Raw genomic sequence first — 24,697 nt, 5'->3', positions numbered from 1 at the left:
ATATGGAGAGTGGAGACAGGACACCTGAACACACATCAGGCCATAGCACTCACTTACACCTATATCATTACACTTGTTTACACTCAAATGAACTTGTTAAACACATTATATCTGAAATAAAATGAAAACACTTTTTGTAATGTACATAATCCAAATTACAATAATGTGAATGTCAGGTTGTATATTGGCTCAGATGAACTTCACACTAGTAGAAATACAACTTAATGAAGTACCTAATTATGACTATTGTTTGTGGAATAGGACATTTGAACTTGCTGTATTTTTTTTTTATTATACTTTGAATTTATCGGAAGTCAGAGTCGGCACATTTTTATTAACTCCAAGAGCTGTGAGTATAGTATTTTAGGAGGGCTCCTGAAAGTTATTTTTAAGGTTCCCCAATAATAAAATGGCTGGAATAATGAAATTTACGGACAGCGCTGTTCATTTTATGGAGAGGGGTCCCCATTTTCATGCTCATCTATAGGAAGGACAGATCACTGGGCGATGTTGAGGGACATCTTTTCACCAGAGGTGCTCATTAAAGCGTACCCAAACTCAGAAATTTCACTTTACATAAAAAGGTGAACAACCCTTTTATGCAGGGTAAAAATTAATGTTTTTTAATTGCTACACCCTTTAAAAAAAAAAAAGGTGCAGCGCTGCCCCCTAATAATGAATGGGAGCGCAAAGCCCCCTAGGATACCTACGTCACCTGTCTGGGGTGCTCCTTCTGCACATGCCTGAGCTTCTCAGACATATTCTCAGACATACGCAGAAGGAGCCTTTTAGTGAGAGGAGAAAAATATACAGATCTCATGCATAAAGAGATCGGCAAGTTTTCTTTCAAACCTGCATCCCCCTATCTCGCACCTGGGTCGGGTGACGTAGGAAGAAGAACCGGGAAGAAGAAACGAAGATGGCCGCACCTGGCAGGCCAGCTGGGAGACGAATATCGGAACGATGCTGGACCCCATGCAAGACACCTCCGGACAGATCGATAGCGCTGCGTGATTGAGGGTAAGTGGATTTTTTTGGTTTTAGCCATTTTTGAGTTTACTTCCTCTTTAAACTCATGTTTGTCGGTAGATTTAAAGTTTAAGTACTTGTGACCAAAAACAAGCCTTTCATTTGATGTCCCCATATGTTCCCCTGCAATGGGGGTAACAAAGGACAAAGCTGAGCTTTCACGAGGAACTGAGTTTCATGAATGCCATCATTAACACAAAGGGCGGGAGTTTACTCTCGCGATAAAATCACTGGCTTCTACGACAACCGAGGATGAGGACTACCAGCACGACACAACCAAACCTCTCAACCAACCCCGTGGTAGTGGAAGAATGAATTAGGCTCCACCCACGTGTTTCCTTTGTCTCTGCTATTGGATGCGTATCTGTCCATCCAATCACCGACCGACAGCATTGTTTTGTGATTGGGTAGTGTACCCGATGACGTATGCGAGCCATAGCTAGACCACTTCTAGTCCATCCGGAGCCCAGGAAGGAACATGGCGTACAGTCAAGGAACAAAGAAGAAAGTGTGCTATTACTATGACGGTAAGAGTGGAGGCTGACGGAGCGGGGTTGGGAATGTCGGTGGGGGGAGTCTGAGGGGAGCGAATAGTGTTAAGGGGTCCCTGTGGGTGACGCGGTGGGGGAGGTGGAGGGGACTTGGGGTCCACCACAGGGGAGGCACAGTGCACACCGAGCAATATTTCGTTTTCATTCGACCGGACATGTAAACCTTATTGGAAATTCGTCTCGTATATGTAATTGGCGGTATGGGGGGCACGGTACACATGGGGTAATATGAGGGTGGGGGTTGCTTTCGCCTGTGATTCCTGCATTCGCCTGTGAATCCTGCATAAATTTGAGTTTTTGTGTGCTTGTTTTACTCTTTGTATAAATTGTATATTAGTTGATTTTTAAATAGGAGTATATGGGATGACCTTACCCATAATTCCCAGCAGCTCAGAGTTGCCCCATATTTCCAGATTCCACCCCCTAGCTATGGTCCATCACATCCCCAGGCCACAGGTCAGAATCTCATGAAACAGATTGGAGTCTGATTTGGTGATTTCATTTCCTGAATTTGGGAAGTTTTAGTAAAGCCATTTCCTCCAGTACTGAATACAGCAGCGCGGGTTATGGCCTCTGTTAGGTTTTTGTTGCTACCTTATTGTGCAGCGTTGGGCTCACTTCCTGTTTCTGAGACTACATGAAGAAATAAGTGGAATGGGTATCTAGGATTTGTTAGCATCAAAAGAAACACAACAGGAACTCCAACCTTTTATTTCATTAGGCTCTGTTGAATTTTGGTATTACTTTAGGTAGGACTAATGATTCGGCAGCAATGTGTTACATAGCAAACGTTTTGGAGCTCTTTCATACATGGTGTAGTGTAATCTTTCCCCCGGGCACACAACAAACCACAGTGCAAATCATTAGCATTGGCTCCGGCAAAAGCAATTTGTTGCTTTCAGGATCCACGCTGCCACCTGCTGTAGGTGCATAGAAAACCATGTCCCAGCCTCTCCCATTCAGGTGAAGTGAGGACCATGTCAGAACACTGTGTCTCATCTTGGATTTGAAATTGTCCTTGAAGAAGAAGTAAACTGAAAAATGTCCAAAACAAAAAAAAAAACACTTTCAATCCTGTCTGGAGGTCTCTTCTATTGGCTCCTGTGTCATCATGGCATCCGTCTTCGTGCCAGCTCTCCGGGGGCCGACATCTTCGCCTCTTCTTCCGGGTTTTTCTTCCTACGTTACCCGACTCAGACGCAAGATCGGGTGACATAGGTTGGAAAAGACCTGGTGATCTAACTGCACATGTGTAAGTGCCAATTTTTTCCCTTTTCACGAAAAGGCTTCTTCTGCGCATGCCCGAGATGCTCAGGTATGTGCAAAAGGAGTACCCAAGGTCCTCCTGGGATGCCTGACGTAGGTACATCCGGGAGGCTTTGTGCTCCCATTTGGGGTAGGTGCTGCACCCTTTTAAAAAATGATGTTGCACTTAAAAAAAAAAAAAAAAAACACAGCAGAACTTTTACTTCACATTAGGGTGTTGTCTACCCTTTTATGTAAAGTGAAAATTCTGAGTTTAGGTACACTTTAATGTTCTAATTTTGATTCTTAACGCCAGCCCAAAATGTAAGCCAGAGACAGCAGCCTTAAGGAAGGAGAAATATCACATCAATAAGGATGTTACAATAATTCTAAATGTTCTCACAATATAAGTACTATTTTCTTTCATCACTTCCTGCTTGTGATCTTTGGCCATCTTGATGGGCCAGGCTGGGATGATGTATATCCTGTGATGGTGCGCAGTAGTTCATTCATTTCTTGGCATCTGCAGAGGAGCCTGGAATGCCGGTTATCCTTGCAACTAAAGCAGACTATAAGAACATTTTTTTTAGAAGAGACATTCCCTGTCCCATTCTGCCATAATGATCTGCCTGATTGTGTGTTCCTAAAAGTAGAACTTTAGTTCTGCTTTTAGTATTAAGTAAAGACACGTCTTGACCTCTAGATACATGCATTGTGGGTCAATTCATCTTCAAAGTGACAGGAGTATAGCTATTCCTTATCTCAGTACTTCCCCCTCCCCAAAATCTGGCAAGTCACTGCAGGGAGTAGCTGCTTAAAGCTGAAACTCCAGACAGAAATAATTACATTTACATTGTCATTGTTTTACCTCACAAGACTTTCATTGATTGCTACAGTGCGGCACTCCCAAGCCTGTGTTTACCATTCTTTTTGCTTATAAGCCTGGGCTGCGACTAATGGCAGCTACTATGTCTGCCCTTCACCATTCTCTGGTCTTGTTAAACCCATTAGGAGTTACTAATGAGAGCAGTGATTTTGTGTAAGAGATGTTGTATATATGTCACCCTTGTTATAGTGGGAGTAGCTGGGTGTTTCAGACTCCTGCCTGCCCACTACTTTGATGAACAGGTTAGACTCCTGTCTGACCTTCCCATAGACAATACTACTTCTCATTGGATGATGAAAGTTGTAATTCATGGCAAAGAAAAAAACACTGATTGTTGTTTTACATTGATTCCTTCTCATGTGCCCAGGGTTAGATGTTCATTCACAAAACTAATGAGATGACACCATAAGCTATCCTTTTCTACCAGGAGGAATTTATATTAGGAAAGAAATAAGAAAAGGTCTTGTTTTTCTCTACTGTAGTAAAATAAAATGATTTCTTGAATGACATCTTTGCCTTTTAGTTCTGGAGCTGCTGACTTCATACACATCAGTATTGTTGTGATTTTTACTTGTTAAAGTGTACTTCAAGACGGTTGCTTCTACTCATTATATATTCATTTATATTAAATTTCAAGTTGCGAGATTGTGGCCTGACATGAATGATCATAAATGTCTGGGTGAAAATCTTGCAGTGGTACCCAGTGTTGTTCATCAATCTGTGTACTGAATGGGGATGACCACTGTACTTTCCAATGGAGGAAAATACATCGGGGTGCCACATGTTCATCTTCTCTTCTCCATAAAATAGTGCTGTGCTTACAGTTTTCTCTTGTTACTGGAAACAAGATCATTTTTTTGGTTGCTGGGCCCCACCAAACTTTTCAGTTTTAGTGATGCCCTTCTGATTTAGGGCCAATGCTGCACTTCATCCATGCACTTTGGGCGCAGGCTGTTCAATCCTAACTGTTGTGATATAGCTTGTACCACCAGTTAGTTGTTGGCTGAAGATAATAATACCAATGACTGCAGAGCACCTTCTCACAGTAGCAGGCGTTGTTCTATATTTTAAAAAAGGGTAATACACCTGGTGATCTCACAGGGAGCGATATTAGCTCTTCCCCAGTAAGTGAAAGAAAAATATAGGCTCCATGCATATGCATATAGTTAGAGTTGTTGCCTCTACTTTTTTTTTTTTTTTCCAACTCTTAGTGGACATACTGACTTAGAAACGCCACCTACAAAATATTGTCTACTAAAGTTTCCTGTTGACAATACATACACACAAAAATGTACAGGGTTTCCCTGGTGAAGTCACCAGAACTCAGAATGATCAGGCAGGTAGGTGGGATTATTGCAGAAGGGACTTCGCCTGCCCCTTTCTGCAAAAATGACCTGTCTGATCAGGCATTTGTAAAAGTGGAATTTTTGTTCCTCTTTAAATACTGACACAGATCATTTCAGGTTTTGGAGTCTTTAATTGATATAAAAAAAAATCGCTGTACACTATCTATCCTAAAACATCAGCAGACGTTCTCCGCTCTACGGATGTCTTCCTTGGTTAGGGTGCTTCATGCTCACTTAATGAAAAATACAATATTTAAAAAATGAAATTCCTAAAAGATATGAAATTTCCTTGTGGTTTTGCCTCCACTCCTAAAGAGTGTATTTAAATTAAGATGGGGAGATTTAAAGCTCCTTTTCAGTGAACATGCAGTTGTGGCCCTTTTTTACTTCATAGTGTACAAATTAGCACCAATTTCTGTTAGTTTACTGCTGGTAACTTTGAACCTGTCACAAACTTACCATTTCCAATTGAGAATAACATAGTTTTTTCCTAGTGTGCCTATCTTTTTGGTTCAGATGGCATTTTTATATTTTTATCCAAGCTCAACTTCTAGATGTAGAAGTATGCCAGCTGATTTTATTTCTAAATAAACCTTTAGTAACTTTAAACTCTGACATGCCACAATATAAAACATTATTTAAAAAAAAAAGCATTATTCTTCATCATTAAAAAGCAGTCATTTACATGGTTTAACCTAGGCTTTAGAATAGGTATGGGGGCAAACTACGGCCCAATTGAGATGTTTCTCCGGCCCTTTGGGTGGTCTTCGGCACTCGCCGGTGCCACCTCGAGCAGAGTCAGAAGGATCGAACATGTTTCCGGATCTGAGCCTGCGATGGGAGAGTGTACACTCTACCATTGCAGGTTCCACCACTGGATATTTATTCCACTATGAACAGATTGGTTAGACTTGGGTTCTGGATGTAAACCTCAGCGAGATTATATGTTGTCAGTGGATAACAAGTTGTAAAATGATCTTGCAAAAATGAGTTGAGATTCTGAAAGGTAATCATTTTAAATTTCTTCTAAAAGTATTGCTTGTGGAAACTCTCACATTGGTTGGTCATTAGAATGCAGCCCCCTTCTCGGATAGTTTTTGCAGATTTTTGTAACTTCTATTGCCCCAGTCTGGCACCTGCCTCATATCCACTTCTACGGCGCTTGGATAAACAGATGGCAAGAAAACAATATTCTTTCATGTCAATTGCTGTCATCTAGAGTATTTACTCTTCCAAAAACCAGAGCAATGTCTCTTGAAAGATTGAGGCTACATTTTATAAAAACCCAGCAATGCAAACACTTTCTGCAGTTGTTCAAAGGTTTTATAGTTCTAGTTTTGTAGCTTTAATAATGATATAGTAATCCAAGATTACTTTTATTTACCACTTCTAATGTCATTTTTTCAAAACGAAAGTGCAAGTTAGTCAAAGCCAGCACAGAAGCTATAATAAATAATCTAAGCTGGAAAGTTTACTTCACTGCACACAACCCACCCACTCTCCCATCACAGGCTCAGATCTGCGATGGGACAGTGGGCAGCGTTATGCCATCATGGCGTCACGTTCAGTGGCGTCATGATGGCATAACCCTGCCCACTCTCCCCGGTCCGGCCCCTCTGTCAAATTGTATTTCAGATTGTGGCCCCTGACTAAAAAAGTTTGCCCACCCCTGCTTTAGAGGATCATCAGTCTGCTACAGGCATTAGAAAACATTTCCTTGGTCTCATTTTATTATTATTAAATAGGATATATATAGCACCAACATATTACACAGCGGTGTACATTAAATTGGGGTTGCAAATGACAGACAAATACAGACAGTGACACAGGAGGAGGGGAGGAACTTGCCCTGAAGAGCTTACAAGCTCATTTGCTTAGGAAATCACAATGTACATTGTGGCCACAACGAGAAAGGCTTCGACAGTGGCTAGTCTGTGTGTTGGACATTTCTGAACAAAGTCAAACTGCACAGAGACAGAGTTTTTATATAGTGCCATTCATTTGGGGAAAATGAGATGCCAATGAAGACTATGCTAGGTGAAGTACTGTGATCTAAATAAGTAAAAAAAAAAATATGCCAAGCCCTTGTTTTAGTCTTTACATGATGGTATTATACCGTAATTCCAATAACCCGTGCTGTTGCTGATTTTTTTTTATTTTTTTCAGGCGATGTTGGCAATTATTATTATGGACAGGGGCATCCAATGAAACCTCACAGGATCCGTATGACACACAATCTGCTTCTTAATTATGGATTGTACAGAAAGATGGAAATTTATGTAAGTTCCTATTAACCTACAAAATATAATTTAGGTGTTTTTTTTTTTGTTTTGTTTTTTTTTTTTTTTTGTAACTACATTTTTTTTGACGTTTTTTAACAAACAAATGTACAACAGAAAAAAAATTAGAAGTAAAAACATAAACCAAAACAATACAAAAGAACTATAGAAGGTTTTTGGTAAGGTATACCACCTCCACAATATCCGTATTAACAACAGATAGCTAGAGAGATAATACGCGGTATTGTACAAAGCATGTTAACCAACTATTGGGTGAGAGAATAGCACATCGCTAACAAAATGAACATCGTTGGGGTACAATTGTCCAGTGATTGCTGTAGTTTCATTGGTCCTGGGTTCCTGTTAAAACTAAGGCTACGTACACACGCGCAATAATTGTCGATAGAAAACGCACGTATAACGACCGATCAGTGATTATTTCGAATAATCATATTGTAATTCTGTACATGCTGTAACGATACGATCATTCAAATATAATCCACTAATCTACACACACTAGATATGATTGTTTGAACGATGCAGGAAGTAACATGTACCAGAGAAAGTGTGTCACAGAACAATCCACTATCACTGAGCGACCGTACACACAATAGAAAGCAAACGAACGTTGCCCAATCATATCCGCCGGGACGGTCGTTTGTTTCCAGCAACATTCCTCGTTCATCAACGTCGTTGTGCACTTTTTTTGTTAACAATTATCGGACGATCAGACGTTTCCAACGTTAAATATTGCACGTGTGTATGTAGCCTAAGATAAACACATTTCCACTTCATATTGGCGGGGTTCCAGAACAAAGATAACATCAATCACCAGTTTCAGTTATCTATAGACTACTACAGCGCCAGTAACATTATTACCTAGAAAACCATATATATGGACCCCAGCTACTAGAGAAGGAGATGTATACCAAACAACCATAAAGAACAAGTAAAAAAAAAAAATTACCATGATAAGACAAACGGACAAAGACATAAGATCTGGGTATATTCATATTAAAAAAGTAACAAATTTTTACCAAGAGGAAAGCGGAGGGTATCCTCTAATTTCCTTGTAAAGTACGGGAAATCTGTGTAAAAGTATAATGCTAAAATCCTAGAGTACTGATACAAAGAATAGTATTGGGCCCATATGGACTAAGGTGTTGTTGTTTTTAAATGTTGTTGTTTTAAAGGAGTCAGTTTTTAATTTTTTTTTTTTTTGGGGGGGGGGGGGGGGGGGGGGGGGGGGATGGAGGTCTGAACAGTTGTCTTGTGCCTACAAGTCAGTTCCTGTGCCATCTAGTGGCTGCAAGTTTAAGTACAAGATTTGTAAGCATAAATATAAAAAAAAAATACTTGAGTTTCTTTAACCACCTGGGCGTAACACTGATGTCTAGATTTCTGTACCAAAAGTGGTACACTGTTTTTTCATGAATTTTTTTTTTTTTAAATTGTAGACCTGTAACTTACAGAAATATGTCTGAACAAGGGTCTAGTAGATATTGTGAATATAAAAAATGTTTGAAACACACAATCATGTAAAAAAAAAAAAAAACACAAATAAATAAAAATACACAAAAATCAGCTTAAACAAGAATACATAAATAAATGAAAAATACTGAAAATGCGATAATTTGGTATACTGTATAGTAATATATTTTTGTAAAACACCTCCCTAGTGTCCAACGTCACATACCTATAGACAAAACCACATAAATATATTTTGTATTGGATTGGATACAGGACTTTGTATTCAATCCAATACAAAATATTTGAATTTCCCGCTACGACCCCCATCGACAGGCACACGCACGGACATCATCAGGAATCGCCGAGGGACGCGTACGCGAACGCCGGGTATTCTAATTCTTTCCAAACTTCTGTGCTTCCATGCAAAAAGTGTTACATTTTTTGCATGGAAATTTATTTTAGATTGTAGGCTATAATTCACCGAATTACTTATAATTCACCTAATTACCGCATAACTCACCGGAATATGTCCAAAATTTTATAAATTTAATAATATTTTTTTTTATAAAACAAAAAAAAATCTTTAAAAAAATCTAAATTTAAAGAAGTTTAAAAAAAATATTGTATAATGTAATGTATGTGTACAGTAGATTATATAATACAATTATATATATATATATTATATAAGGATTTCTTTGTATTGGACTCAATACAGCTTTTTTGTATTGAGTTTAATGCAAAGGAACTCAATACAAAATTTTGAATTTCCCGCACCGACGCATGCAGCGACGTCACCGGGAAACCCTGGTGATCGTCACTGCTCTCGCCGGATGAAGAAAGAAGACAGAAGATGTGTCCGGAAGAGCTGCGGGGAGAAGGTGTGGTGTTTTTTTTTTTTTTTTTTTTCTTCGATTGACGCTGGACAGAACGGATCATCGCAGCGGGGACCAGTTAAGTGATTGGGATTTAGACAGTGAGAAAAGTTCAGGTTTATCGATTTTTGCGAAATCGATAAACCCGAACCAGGGTCGGGTTTACCGACCAGGTGGTTAAACTATATACAGTGGTACCTTGGTATAAGTACTTTATCCGTTCCAGATCCTTGGACTTATACCAAACAGGACTTACACCAAACAAATTTTCCCATAAGAAAAAAAAGGAAAATTATTAATCTGTTCCCATGAAAAAAATTTCTATTTTTATTGGCATAATATACATTGATTGGGCTGTATGAAAAATTTTAAACACTGCTTAATACTAAAATACGTAAATACAAAAGCAATTAGATGAAATAAATGAAAATGTAACCTCCCTTTACCTTGCTGAGAAGAGCCTACTAAGAGTGCCTACTAAGATGGTGCTGAGAAGGGAGGAGGAGGAGATGTTATGTAATTCACAGAGAGTTATAGCGCGGGTTGCTCACTGAATGGTAGCAAATGGCGTACTGACCCTCGTGGGCAGTGGTGGCTTTGTCTTGAGGGAGGTAAATAAAGTTAGCACATGGTGTTATCATTTTGACCCATACAAGTTCTAGCACAAAGGTTGTATACCAAGCAAAATTTTTCGTGTCCAAACAGGACTTATACCAAGTTGGACTTATACCGAGGTACCACTGTAGTAAAGTTTGTTAATGGCTAAAACCTTTTTCTGTCAGTGTTCCCTTGGGGAAATGTCCTTTATAATCCCTGCCCAACCCAACAGATTTTGAGATGACACATTGTCAAAATGAGGTGAACTGAAGTAGGTGTGCAAAGATTTTCCAACAGCCACTGTTCCAGTGCCAACCCATAACTTTCTGTCCTTTTGCAGAAAAAGAGAGGATTGGTATACAACAGTACAAACCTTACCGAGATTCTTATCCTTTTACACTCAATTTTACAATTCGAAACATAAAAAAGGACTTCAGATATAATACATTTCAAATTTAAATTGCACCAATCTAGTAACATTAAATAAAATAGCAGTTATGTTGGGAAGGGATTTTGTTGGAGTCGCTAAGAGCAGAAATAAACTAATGTAAACTGTGACCCACTGCACCAATTACTAGGTGAAATGTATTGATTTTGTTATTTTTTCCTCTGCCAGAGACCACACAAAGCCAGTGCCGAAGAAATGACAAAATATCACAGTGATGACTATATCAAATTTCTGCGTTCCATCCGGCCAGACAACATGTCAGAATACAGCAAGCAGATGCAAAGATGTAAGTGTTTCACTATTCAGTGTATTTTTGGTGGGAGCCACAGTCCTTCCATATTTGCGGGGAAGAAATTGTATTTTTTTAATGCTTGACTACAAAATTTACTGTTAATGAGTGGTAAATGTATAGCCATGAGCAAAAGCTCATCTGACACAATATAATTTATTTTTCTAATTCCTATTCCAATTCGGATAGCCACAAGCAATGCAGTGCTTTCTGGGCAGTTTCATCTATTGAACCCTTTGCCCACTTTTTTGCTAAAAACTACTGCCGTCCTCTACATTACATTGACATTTACACCTAAATGGTGTAATAACATCAGTTCATGGAGGTGTGAAAACCTCTGACATTTTTTCTCCACTATCCAGGATATTATTGATATTCTAAAATGTAAGTGAATCTAAAAGGTTGAAGAATAACTTGTTGTATTTTAAATCCCCGTATAACTCCCTTAATATAATTTATAATAAACCTTTCTGCAAACAAATGCTGTTTTTGTCCTGGAAAAAAGTAGTTTTTTTTTTTCTTTGTGCACATAAGGCCTGAAGTGGGATAAATCTTCTGCAGTTGCTCTGGATTCAATTGTAATTTTCGTTTACACAGTGTTGTACACAGCATTTCCTAGTGTGACAGCTTGCAATTTTAAGGTTGGCCATCAGGTGGCAGAATGAGCCATTATTTTTAATAGGAACTGAAAGGAAACGCCTAGAGAGATATGACTGTCAGTGAATTCCAGACAAATGGACAGGGAAATAATTTAATAATAATAAATGAAGCCCGGTGAGTACTGCCTAAAAACTGTTTTATTGGGCAACATTGGACGATGCGTTGTGGTCATTTTTTGACTTTTTGTTATGAACTGGCACACCAGGGCAAAACCATTTTCCATCACAATAAAATAATAATTACATAAATATTATGTACAGGGTTGTTGCAGAATCCAAATCTTGATGTCCTCCTATATTGGACTATAAAATAGTTGATCCTGTTTAAAAAAAATTTATAGAATGAGATATTGAACTAAAGCAGACGTCAGGAAATATGGGATTTGAAAAAGATGGCTTTGCCCTCCTAAACTGGACAGGTATTCAGATTAGATGGTTTAGCATTCTTGATTGTTGTAGATTAGGAGATCTGTATGCTTATTCCAGCTAGGTTCTAGCGAAGTATTTCAGCCAGAGTGAGTTTTATGGCCATCAACTATTTTAAATGAACCCGCCCTATGTCAGTAATTCAAATGGAAGCCTTTAGGGTTTTATAGATATAGTAGTTTTTGAACTTTATCATATTGCATTGTAGAACATTTGAACCCTTGGATTCACTATTGTGGAAATGTCTGACTATTACTGTGTTACTACTGGTCCAGCACATTTTACACCTTTAAATTTGACATCCCAATGGTGCAGTAATAAGGAATGGGACAGGGAAGGACAGCCTTCAGATTTACTATGAGAAAAAGTTTGATGTTTGCAAGTCTTCAATTTCGTAATGGGTGTGCCTTCTGTCTTTACAGTTAACGTCGGTGAAGACTGTCCAGTGTTTGATGGTCTTTTTGAGTTTTGCCAGTTGTCAACAGGAGGATCTGTTGGTAAGTGTCTACTTCCAGCGGTGCTTCTTTGTAATCCCTGTATGCCAGTTAGGTATTTTTGAACAATGCTGTGTATGTGTTTGTACCCTTTGTCCTTTTAACATTTTTTTTTTTGTTTTTAAACAGCAAGTTCTGTTAAACTAAACAAACAGCAGACAGACATTGCTGTAAATTGGGCAGGTGGACTTCATCATGCCAAGAAGTCTGAAGCTTCTGGATTTTGCTACGTCAATGACATAGTGCTTGCTATTCTGGAGTTGCTTAAGTATGTATATGTTGTAATAAATCCAATGTATTAAGTCTAGTGGGCATGGACCTTTTCCCTTATACCTTGTTTTTGTTCCAGATATCATCAGAGAGTACTGTACATTGATATTGATATTCATCATGGTGATGGTGTGGAAGAGGCTTTTTATACCACAGACAGAGTCATGACAGTTTCTTTTCATAAATATGGAGAATATTTTCCAGGAACTGGTGACCTTAGGGTAAGTGTATAAAATACAGTAAATGCAGTTGTTCAGCACACAGTACGATTTTATGTGACCCTGTTAAGTCACTAATAAAATGACTTGCCTGTGAAGGAAGCTGCTTTATACAAACCTAAACATCAGCCTGTTTGCTGAAACCCCGTGTTTACATTTGTTCATCGGATTGCCAGCTTTGTAGTAGGTGTTAATTGCCATCCTACAAGATTTTTGAAGTTGGCATCTATGATATTTACTCAATAAAATCCTATCCTATATTTTAAATTACAAAAATGGGGATTATATTTTGTTTACTAAAATTATTTGGCTTTTCTGCTGAGTATTAGGAATTAACAGTGCAACAGTTGTGTTAATATTGTGAAACATGAAAAAAACTTATATTTAGTTATTTAAAAATCTCTAATTTCACAAAATGTTTTTGGACTTTAAACTTATGTTCATTTAAAAAATGTGCATTTCAGCACTTTCTGACAGTGAAAAGTTAAAGAACAAATTTCCCACTCTAAAAACGTTTTCAGAGGAGCAGTTCTGGCTTCATCCTGACTTGCAATGAATGTTCTTCTGCATCCTTAACCTATGTTATACCAGTCTTAGAGCTAGGTTTAAATGATGCAGTTCCCATTGGTTTGTTCACAGATTTTCTGTCCGATCCCTTAACAAAGCGTTGTTATAGCTCTTACTGTACTTTGTAGTAAGAATAGATTCAAGCTGCCTGATTGCTCTTACGTGGCTGTTATGGGTGCCACTTGGCTGCTACTGTGATGAAGATTTTTTGTTTTCAATCTGGTACAGCTGCCAACATAAGCAATATGTTTGTGGTAGCAGAATGGTTAAGGACATGAGCAGAAAACAAATTTCTAAATGGCTCACAATTCCCATGTATTATTGCAAATTAAATAGATCTCACTCTCCCATTCCACCTGGGATAAACAGGACATAGTCACTATACTTTAGGGCTGAAGTGGAATGCATGTGTGCAGCATATTCTATACAAAGTTGTTAGCAAATGTTTGGAAGTTGTGTGTTAAAGATTGTGAGAGGTACCTATACTTATTTAGGCCATTCAAAACTAATATTCTGTTGCGGCCTCTTGCTCTTTGTTTGAGCACTCTAACATATTTGCAATGTTTTGTGACGATGTGCAGGTGGCAGACCCAGTGATGGCATCTCTAGATGTTACTGCTACCCCTAACTGCCGGGAGAGGAGCATATTTAGTAGTGGGGAGGGAAACGCAAGAAGGTAAAGACAATTGGTAGTCATAGGGGATTCTATCATAAGGAGGACGGATAGAATAGTTTGTCACCCAGATCCCTTCAACCGAATGGTTTGCTGTCTCCCTGGTGCCAGGGTTCGGCATGTGGTGGACCGAGTGGACAAATTACTGGGGGTGACTGGACAGGACCCAGCTGTCTTTGTCCTTGTTGGAACCAATGACAAGATAGATTGAGGATCCTTAAAAATCGGTATAAAGAACTAGGTTTCAAGTTGAAGGAAAGGACCTCCAAGGCTATAGTCTCTGGAATATTGCCTGTGCCATGCACAACTCAGGAAAGGCAGAGGGAGTTTAGGCAGCTAAACGCATGGCTTAAGTCCTGGTGCAAAAGGGAAGGGTTTGGGTTCATGGAGAACTGGGCTGACTTTTCATTGGGGTACAACCTGTATGCCAAAGATGGTTTGCACCTAAATGAAAGGGGGTCGTCTGCTGTGCTAGAGGAATGGTGGGGGGATATTTAAACTAGGACAGAGGGGGGTGTGACAGTCAAATAAGGTGGCAGAAAGGTTAGTCCGGGGTCAGACACTAGTGCAGGGTGGATTGGGAATAGTTGGGGGGGGAGTGGATTATGGATAATTGTAAGGAGCTTCCCATGTTACGGACAAAATTGGATTGTGCAGTACTAGTGGTACTGAAAAACAAAAGGATTTGGCAATTAAATATGGTAAATGCATCAATGGTTTAAAGAGCCTGTTCACCAATGCTAGAAGTCTAGCAAACAAAATAGGGGAGTGGGAGCCTTAATGAGTGAGGAGAATTATGAATTAGTTGGCATTGCTGAATCCTGGCTTTGTTCTTCGCATGACTGGGCTGTATATAATATTCCTGGGTATACTCTTTCACAAAGACAGAGTCAAACGAAAGGGTGGTGGTGTCTATCTGTATGTGAGAAGTGATCTAAAAGTGAATGTGAAAGAAGAAATTGCGGATGGAACAAGCGATGGGGTTGAGGCATTTTGGGTGGAGTTGAATAACACACAATTACGTATTGGAGTCTGACCTAGGCCCCCCAGTGCTAAAGAAGAAATAGAAAATCAACTACTAGCACAGATAGAAAAAGCAGCAAAAAGTGGAAGTGTTTTAATCATGGGAGATTTTAACTACCCTGACATTGACTGGAGTATTGGCACTACAGGAACAGCAAAAGGGAAGAAATTTGTGAATTTAATACAAGATAATTTTATGGTACAGTTTATAAAATCCCTAACTAGAATTGATACTCTGCTGGACCTAGTTCTTTCTAACAGTGCAGAGCTTATAACAAATGTGCATGTAAAAAAATAATCTGGGTAGCAGTGACCATAATAAGAGTTTATTTAATGTAAGCTGTAAAAAGGAAGCAAAAACAGGGAAGATAAAAACATTTAATTTTAAGAGAGCAAATTTTCCATTATTAAGGGCGGCTTTCTGTGACTTCGACTGGAAATATTTTCCTTAACCCCCCTAGCGTTCTAATTCTGTCGTTTTTTTTTTTTGATGCAAAAAGTGATCCTATTTTTTTTGCGTAGAAATTTTTGTTTATATTGTGGGCCTGTAATTCTTAGGATTAACTCCCGGGTATAATAATTATATTTATTTATTATATTATAATCCTACATTATAATATAATACATAATTATAAAAAATAATGAAATAATAGACCACAACAGTGTAATTTATCAAAAAAAAATGTTTTTATCAAAAGTTTCTAACTGAAATTTTCCAAACAAGGGTGCAATATTATTGTATTATTATAAATAATAAGATAAATTAAATGCAGATTTTGGAAAAAAAAATATTTTCATTTCTAGTAGACATCCCGGGTGTGGTAGATTTTGAAGCAGGGTGCTGCACAAAGCCCAACATCAGAGTCAGGACAGTAGAACCTGGTTTCCTTGCGTTTCTTCCTTCCTCTGTCATCGGTCTTTGAGCAGCAAACCACGCACATCCTTGTAGGTGCCGCCTTTTTCTGGGTTGGTGGGATGTATTCAACGAAGTGATGACCGGTCAGGCGTTCTGGGTTGACAATGGTGGAAGCACGAAAAGTTAGCAAACACAGAGCAGCATACATGTTGGCATAAAAAAAAAATAGCAAAAAATTTCAAAAAGTTAGCAAACACAGAGCAGCACACATGTTGGCAAAAAAAATTAGCAAAAATTTTCTAAAAGTTAGCAAACACAGAGCAGCATACATGTTGGCATAAAAAAAAATAGCAAAAAAGTTAGCAAACACAAGAGCGGCTTACCTGTTTGTCTCCGCAACAATTTTTTCGATAACTTCATCGGTCAAAAACAACTTCAGGTATGCCAGGGGGTCGTCGCATTCAGCCTCAATTTTCATCCCAGGTGCGCCGGTAAATGGAAATCTTGGCGGTGCTGCCTGGTCCGCAGCAAGGTCAATAGGACACCATGTGCGCACAGGTTCAGAATCGTCGCTCAGTTCACTTTGCTGTCTGATGACAAATTTCCTGGTGAATCGCTATCGCTCGATTCCACAAGAGACTCCAAATCGCTATCGCTGCTTTCAAATTCCTCCAAAACATCGCTTGCGCCGGAGAGATGGCGTTTGGATGCCATGCGGCCTCCAGCAATCAGTCAGGAACAATCAAGGTCAAAGACAAAGTGATGAAGTGATTTATAAGATCAAAGGGTCAGATCAAGGTCAGGGCTAATAGTGGGCAAAATGTAAATCAGGGCACTGGGCAATGATGCTTGGTGCACTAAAATATGTACTTGTTCTTTTTTTTTTTATGTTTTGTGTGTTTTTTTTTTTTTACTGTAAAAAAAAAAAAAAAATTAAAAGCAGGTTACATAGTAATCTGCTTTTAAATTTCCCGCCCCCACAATCCATCACTCCACCGCATCACCCGGAAGATGTCACACATCTTGCCGGGTGATGCGGTGGGGATGTCCCCGCCCTGCTTCATTCCCCTGCTCGCAGCCTCCGGGAGATGCAAACAGGGGAATGAGCAGGGCGGGGACATCCCCACCGCATCACCCGGAGATCAGCCTCCGGGAGATGCGCGCAGGAGAGCAGGCAGTAGATCCAGGGGGTGCTGCCAGCGGGAAATCTCTGCTGGTATCACCCCCTGGATTTACTAATGGTGATCGCATCTGAAGTTAGATGCAATGCACCATGCAGAAATCCTGCATGGTGCATCGCATCTAACTGCAGATGCGTGCAGCGGGGGTGGTGGGGACCCGGGCGGTATTTAAAAACAGATTACTCTGTAATCTGCTTTTAAATTTCCTGCCTGGCCACGCCACTGGGGACAAAGAAAAGGCAGATTTACTAAACACTTTTTTTTTTAGCTCTGTTTACACAAAGGAAAATGGCAGAGCTCAACTCCAAATTCATAATAGCAATGTCCCTGCCTTAAATTTGTCACAATGGCCCAGAACTGATATGATTAAGAAACAGTTGGGAAAAATTAAGGTTGACAAATCACCAGGACCTGATGGGATTACATCCACGTGTCCTCAAAGAGCTGAGCTCGGTTATTGCAAAGCCATTATTTCTAATTTTTAGAGACTCTTTAGTCACTGGCAAGGTACTGATGTGGTTCCTATCTTCAAAAAGGGAACAAAGTCATTACCAGGTAACTACAGAATGGTTAGTTTAACATCCTTAGTTGGAAAGGTCCTACAGAGTTTGATAAAGAACCACATAGAGGAGTTCTGCTAGAAAATAATATAAGTGATAGTCAGCATGGCTTCAAGAAAGACCAAAGCTGTCAAACAAATTCTCTAAGGAAGTAAGTAAACAGGTGGACAGTGGAGTGGCAGTTGATATAGCGTACTTGAACTTTGCTAAAGCATTTGACACTGTACCACACAGAAAGTTAATATGCAAGTTAGGGTCAATAGGTTTAGAAAAGTCAATCTGTAAATAGATAGAGAACTGCCTTAAAGATTGCATCCAGAGAGTTTTAGTTAATGATTCATACTCTGAATAGTCTAAGGTTATTAGTGGTGTACCCCAGGCTTTCAGTGTTGGGACCTTTACTTTTTACTTTACTGTTTATCTTTATAAATGATATAGAGTTTGGGATTAAAAGTATCATTTCTGTGTTTGCAGATGACACCAACCTATGTAATGGAAATAAGTCCATACAGGATGTCTATAATATACAAGCAGACCTGGATTTACTGTTTGATTGGGAAGCCAAGTGGCAAATGACATTTAATATAGATAAATGTAAAGTTATGCACTTGGAAGCTAACAACATGCATGCTTTATACTGTCTAGGGGGAATACATTTGGGGGAGTCAGAAATGGAAAAGGATCTGGGGGGTCTAGTAAATCATAGACTTAATAACAGCATGCAATGCCAAGCTGCAATATCTAAAACTAGTAAAGTACTTTCTTGTATTAAAAGAGGAATAGACTGCAGACATGGAGACATAATCTTGCCCCTGTACAAAGCATTGGTCAGACCACATCTGGAATATGCAGTCCAGTTTTGGGCACCAGTTCACAAAAAGGACATTGTGGAATTGGGGAGAGTGCAGAGAAGGGCAACTAAACTCTCTTCCCCAATATTTTTCCCCAATTTTTGAGATCATTACAAAGAGCAAGAGGACTCTGCGTCTGGAGGAAAAGAAGTTTAAGCTTCAGATAAGGAAGGGATTCTTCACTGTAAGGTGAAAATGTGTAATCGGGTCCCTCAGGAAGTAGTTTCAGCAACTACTATAGATAGCTTTAGGAAAAAGCTGAATGTTTTTCTAGAAGCACAGAACATAACTGGGTATTAAGGCTTTAAAGTAAAAATAACCATGACTGTTGATCCAGGGAACATCCGATTGCCTTAGAATCAGGAAGGATTTTTTTTCTCTTGTTGAAGCAAATTGTACCAGGGGTTTTTTTTTTGTGCATTCCTCTGAGCCAACTATGTCTTATAGGGTTTTATATCTGGGATATGTTTATTTACCTAGAGGATGAACTTGATGAACTTCTGTCTTTTTTTTCAACCTAACCTACAATGTAACAATGTAACTATATTCCTTTTTGGATTTTTTCTCTATGGAGGATGCATCTTGAGGTGCTCAAAACAAGTAGTGGTGAGCCAGTTGGATAGGAAAGTAGTTGGTCTCTGCTGGTGTATACAAGGAGTAAAAGAAGTTTTATATTTATATATATATTTATATATATATATATATATATATATATATATATATTCAACCATTCCCTCCTCATTGTGCTTTCATTCTGAAATGAATTTGAAGCAAAAATCCTAAATCACAGTCTATATTTATTCTTTGTTAAACAGGATATTGGGGCTGGAAAAGGTAAATACTATGCAGTGAACTACCCATTGCGAGATGGTATTGATGATGAATCCTATGAAGCCATTTTTAAACCAGTAAGTTTACATTTTGTTGATCAGTAGACAATTTGTTATAAAAAAAATTGTAATGAATAAAAGGTTAGTTCATGTCCAGAATGTTCTATTACACCATTTTTTCTTTTTGGTTTCTAGGTAATGACCAAGGTTATGGAAATGTACCAGCCTAGCGCAGTTGTTCTTCAGTGTGGTGCAGATTCACTTTCTGGAGACAGACTTGGGTGTTTTAATCTAACAATCAAAGGTGTGACATTTTGTTACTTTTTTCCATTGTGTACTATGACCTATGTATATGATGTGAATGTACAATGTCGGAAGTTGTGTTTTGGGTGCCTGCAGAGCATTTAAATGGGAAACTATTACTTGCATGCAGCGTAAAAAATACTTCCTCCTTGTCCTTGTACAATGTCGCTTGTGAGGGCTCAGGACATGCCTTGAGTTGTAGTTTGATAACCTGCTTTAAGGGTTTTGCTTTATCTTTAGGATGATCATGTCTGTAGCTAGAACAATAAACTTTGTGCTTTTGTTTTTCCAGGACATGCTAAGTGTGTAGAGTTTATGAAGACTTTTAACCTGCCACTGCTGATGCTGGGTGGTGGTGGCTACACAATTAGAAATGTTGCCCGCTGCTGGACATATGAGACAGCTGTGGCTCTGGACACTGAGATACCCAATGGTTAGTACTGTGTGTGTGCCTATTACATACCTATTTTTGTACTCTAATATGCTAGCATTATCATTGAATCAAGTAGTTCTATGAAAAAGAACAAAAAAGTGAATGGTATAGGATGAGAAGATGGGTGCATAGGTTGTTTTTTTTTTTTTTTTTTTTTTTTTTTTTTACATCTTCTATCTGCTACAAACCTAGTATCTTAGTAGGCAATGCTCTTTGTAAATTCACATCAGACGTTGTTCCTTTAGCTGCCACTTAAATTAGTGTATATATTTTGTGCATCTACAGGTTGCTGATTCGTGCATTACATTGCATTAGTTATATATGTTGGGAGTGGAAAAAAAATCCTCTATTTATTTTTTTTTTTCTTTGGTTTGGGTTTTTGTTTTTTTCTTTGTTTTTTTTTTAAAAATGAATAAAAAGGACACTCATTGAAGAGGTGGGCTGGCTGATGGGTGGCTTAAAAGGTTTCCCTAAAGTGTAGTTTAAAAGTAAAAATTACTATGCTAAAGAGTTGTTGTTTGCCTACAAGTTTCTTTTGTTGGTTAAGGTTAACCGCTGTCTTTTTTGTTTTTAGAGCTTCCATACAATGACTACTTTGAATACTTTGGCCCTGACTTCAAACTCCACATCAGCCCATCTAATATGACAAACCAGAACACAAACGAGTACCTGGAAAAGATCAAGTGAGTGTTGACAAAGTGGATCCTATGTTTTGTATTTGAAAACTGACTGACAATTGACTTGCTTTGACCGCATTACTTTGTTTGTAGGCAGCGACTGTTTGAGAATCTACGTATGCTTCCACATGCGCCTGGTGTACAGATGCAGGCGATTCCTGAGGATGCTGTGCAGGATGATAGCGGTGATGAAGATGATGATGATCCAGACAAACGCATTTCCAGTGGGTTTTTCTTAGACTTAACTTTACACAATTTGCTGAGCATTTTTACATGAATCGTATTTTATGATTATTTCTTCATGTGCTTTCATCTTAAGGCAGCCTGTTGACAAGATATTCGTTTTGTCATTTGTAGGAAGCTTGGTTAGTTAACCTTTTATGCAGTTGATCTTACATTTCTGTGCATGGCATAAAGTCATCACAAAACCTTTATCATATGTACATTTGCACAAAGCGCTACCTACATACATAACATGTACTGAATGGAAGTAAAAATGCAGGCTCTTCAAACATCCTAACACCACATGCATGCATTATGATTGCAGAATGGTATGTTTATCCTTACATTAAAATATAAAGGCAGGCATTATAAATATCAAAAATCATAATAACAATTCCAGCTAAATGGACTGATTTATCACCAGAGTTTAGCCTTAAAAAATGTCATTATGTCCTGAGGTGAGCAAACTTTTTGAAGGAACAAATGACTCAAAATCAAACGGGCTCATTGATAGCTTTGCCTTTTAAAGGACAATCCACAGGGGTTCAGCCTCTGGTCTTGGTTCTAGTTCTGACAACAACAAAGGCTGTTAAGGTTAAGCAAAGGCAGACACTGTTATCTTGTATCATTGTAGTGTGGTGTAGCTGATTGCTATAAATAATTTTGCATTGGTTGGGGTTAGATTTTTTTTTTCTTTTGTAAATATATTTTTTTGTTTATTGAGAAATGGGAATAATAACTTGATTTTGTTCTTAATTTGATCTAGAAAGAAAATGAGGGAAAATTTAAAACACTTTTTAAAAATAGGAGTAAATTTTGAGGGACACCTGTTCCCTGTCTGAGGAAAGTTCCCCTTGTTTTAGTAAATATTCTTTGTGTCAAGATGTTAAAGTACTTTTTCAGGGTAGCCATTTAAGGCATGCTTATTGGCCAAGGCTGACAAATCATGCTTCTAGTAACAAAGTGTACCCAAATCACATGGGTGAAAACTAGAGGAATATCTGGCTTAAAAAGCAACAACATCCTATGCTGCTTTCTCATAGGCAAGACTTTTTTACTATTATGTTTCAAATGGCTAAGGATTTATTTAAACTTTTGTACACTATAAATATTTATTTTCCATTTTCACAGTTCGATCCTCAGATAAGAGAATTGCATGTGATGAGGAGTTCTCTGATTCCGAGGATGAGGGTGAGGGAGGACGTAGGAATGTTGCCAATTTCAAAAAGGCAAAGCGTGCCAAAACAGATGATGAAAAAGATGGCGAAGATAAAAAAGGTAAGGAACATTATTCATTCGATTTTATCTCCACGTTTTGAAAGGAATTCTTCACTATTTGCTAGTAGAGAAGAAACAGTGTCAAAAATAAATATCAGATGGTTATCTGTGCTTTTAATGTCCCCAAAGCTTCTGTGTTTTTTAGTGAATAAGTAATTGGGAAAGGTAGAGGACGTGTTAAAGTTAGTTGTGAGAAGCAGTTATAAAACATTGTTATATAGACTATATCATGAAACAAGTGTCATGATATAGTCAAGAAAATGGTTGTTGCATTTTCTATTCCATTGTTATGACCTAATTTTAAAAACGCTACAGAGACTAAATCTAATAACTGTGAAGAGCTTAATGTAAAGGTGTTGTTTTTTTTTTTTTTTTTTTTTTTTTTTTTTTTATGTTTTAAAGGTTGAGCCCCCCAATAAAGGAAAGTGATCAATATTTTACCTCTTCAAATAAACTGGGCTTAACTTTTTTAACCTATGCCTGTTTGTCCCCGTTAGGACAGTAAAATTTGTTGCCTTATGACTAAAAATGAGAATTGCTCCAAAACAGACCCAGCAAAAAAAAAACTGTATTGGTAGCTTCAGCTGTTTGATTTTAATAGCAAACTGCCACTGGTGAGGTTTTTTTCCCTGTATGACTGGAGAAATAAAGAGAAATCTACGCAACAGTGTCAACTGATAAAGTAAACTTTTTTTCTCCACTTTTATTAATATAGTTAGGCAGATATTTCTGACCACTCTGTCCAAAAGTGTTGATTTTTATTCTTTTACTCTTTTTTTAAACTTGCAGATGTTAAAGAGGACGACAAGCTAAAAGAAGAAAAGCCAGAAGCTAAACGGTAAGAGTCATTAAAGCTAAATTATGGGCAATAAATAAAAAAACATATCTGATGTTTCCATTTAAAAATTTGTAATTTTGTGCAGTCAATCTTTAAACAACCCCTTGCAGAGAGAAGTAGACTGGTCACTTTATTTTGTTTCTTGACCCCAGAGTGCTGACTGGACAATGAAAGAACCAGCAACAGCCAATTTTGGTTCTTGGCTGATGCCAAGTTGTATCCCTCTGCTCCCTCCACCTGTCAGTATGTTCTTTTATTTGTCATCACACGCATTGCTGCACAAGGCAGCATTACTGCACATTGGCTATTAGTGTTGCCACTTCTTCTCCCAAAGAACTACTGCCATAGCTCACATTCAAATGCTCAGCACAAGCTTTGTTTATTTTTATTGGTTGTTGTTAATATTTAAATACCAAACAATATTATTCGGCATTTAAATCAGTGTTAAATGTCTTGTATTCTGTTTCAATGTTCCTGAGTACATTTTTTTTTTGTATTTTTCCCCTGCAGGGTAAAAGAGGAGACCAAAACTGCCTGATCATTTTTAGTCTCAGAAGACTTCTGTTAAAGATTGATCCTTTTAGTCATATATTTTATATATGCCTTGTACAGTGATACTTATATAAAATATGATGACCTACCCAGACTAAATTATTATTGTTCCATTGGTTGGAGAGAAAAGGATTAGACCAGAGGAGCCTTTTTTCGTCCTCTCTTTGTAAGTTTAGGTATTAAGTCCTCTTACCCACTCTTATCAAATGGGCAGTGGCCTAATATTAAACTGAGCTCTGCTCTTAATGCAAGGACCCTACATGAACCCTTTTCAGTTTTACACCATTTTGTCACTGAAGGAGCCCTCGGTAGATCATTTGTGATCTTTTTTTTTTTTCTTTTTTTTTTCATCATGCCACTGTTCAGTTTACTCATGTCCAGCATCAATATGGTGAAAGTGGGGGGAGCCCAGGTGTCTTCCAAATGAGGTAGTCATATCTTCATGGTATAGGGACATGCAGGTTCCCCTTTTTCCCAGCTCTCTTCAGGGATTCCCTGTTTAGTTATGCTGCTAAATCCACCCATTTTAATGTTTAAAGAGGCAAATATTTTAGAAGAAATGGGGAGCCCTGTGCAGCAGATTACTTGTTACCTCAAAGGGGTTGCTATTTGGGTTTCTAATATTTACCTGATTGTGGGAATTCAGTGGGGGAGGGGGGTTTAGACCGAAGATGGTTTGGGTTTATACATCCCTTTTTTGTGATGGGGATTTTGTTCTTTGTTTTTTTAATGGTTCAATTGTGGAGAAACTTTGTAATAAAACATTATACCACA

At 38.3% G+C, this 24,697-nt stretch overlaps 1 protein-coding gene across 2 annotated transcripts; it reads left to right on the top strand.

Moving 5' to 3' along the window:
- Positions 1-1,407: 1,407 nt before the first annotated feature.
- HDAC1 (histone deacetylase 1) lies at positions 1,408-24,697 on the top strand. 2 transcript variants are annotated; one of them, XM_072418207.1, is made up of 14 exons: positions 1,408-1,556; positions 7,224-7,336; positions 10,892-11,009; positions 12,520-12,594; positions 12,721-12,859; positions 12,941-13,082; positions 19,606-19,698; positions 19,816-19,924; positions 20,216-20,356; positions 20,931-21,039; positions 21,127-21,257; positions 22,387-22,533; positions 23,323-23,371; positions 23,882-24,697. In XM_072418207.1, exons 1-14 carry the CDS (start codon positions 1,508-1,510, stop codon positions 23,907-23,909), a joined length of 1,443 nt encoding a protein of 480 aa, XP_072274308.1. In that variant the 5' UTR covers positions 1,408-1,507; the 3' UTR covers positions 23,910-24,697. The 2 variants fall into 2 exon arrangements, with proteins under 2 accessions (XP_072274308.1, XP_072274319.1); XM_072418218.1 differs by lacking the exons at positions 1,408-1,556; positions 7,224-7,336 and adding an exon at positions 9,237-9,263.

The sequence above is a fragment of the Pyxicephalus adspersus genome, chromosome 1 (assembly GCF_032062135.1).
Source record: "Pyxicephalus adspersus chromosome 1, UCB_Pads_2.0, whole genome shotgun sequence".
In the NCBI taxonomy this organism is placed as follows: domain Eukaryota; kingdom Metazoa; phylum Chordata; class Amphibia; order Anura; family Pyxicephalidae; genus Pyxicephalus; species Pyxicephalus adspersus.
This window is presented reverse-complemented; position numbering and strand designations above follow the sequence as displayed.

What these genes read in the sequence shown, in the direction of transcription:
- HDAC1 (XM_072418207.1), top strand. Translation starts at nt 1,508, where the DNA reads ATGGCGTACAGTCAAGGAACAAAGAAGAAAGTGTGCTATTACTATGAC. An exon ending in CAGGAACTGGTGACCTTAGG is followed by an intron (nt 13,083 to 19,605) that starts GTAAGTGTATAA and finishes TTTGTTAAACAG; the next exon opens with GATATTGGGGCTGGAAAAGG. An exon ending in GAGTACCTGGAAAAGATCAA is followed by an intron (nt 21,040 to 21,126) that starts GTGAGTGTTGAC and finishes CTTTGTTTGTAG; the next exon opens with GCAGCGACTGTTTGAGAATC.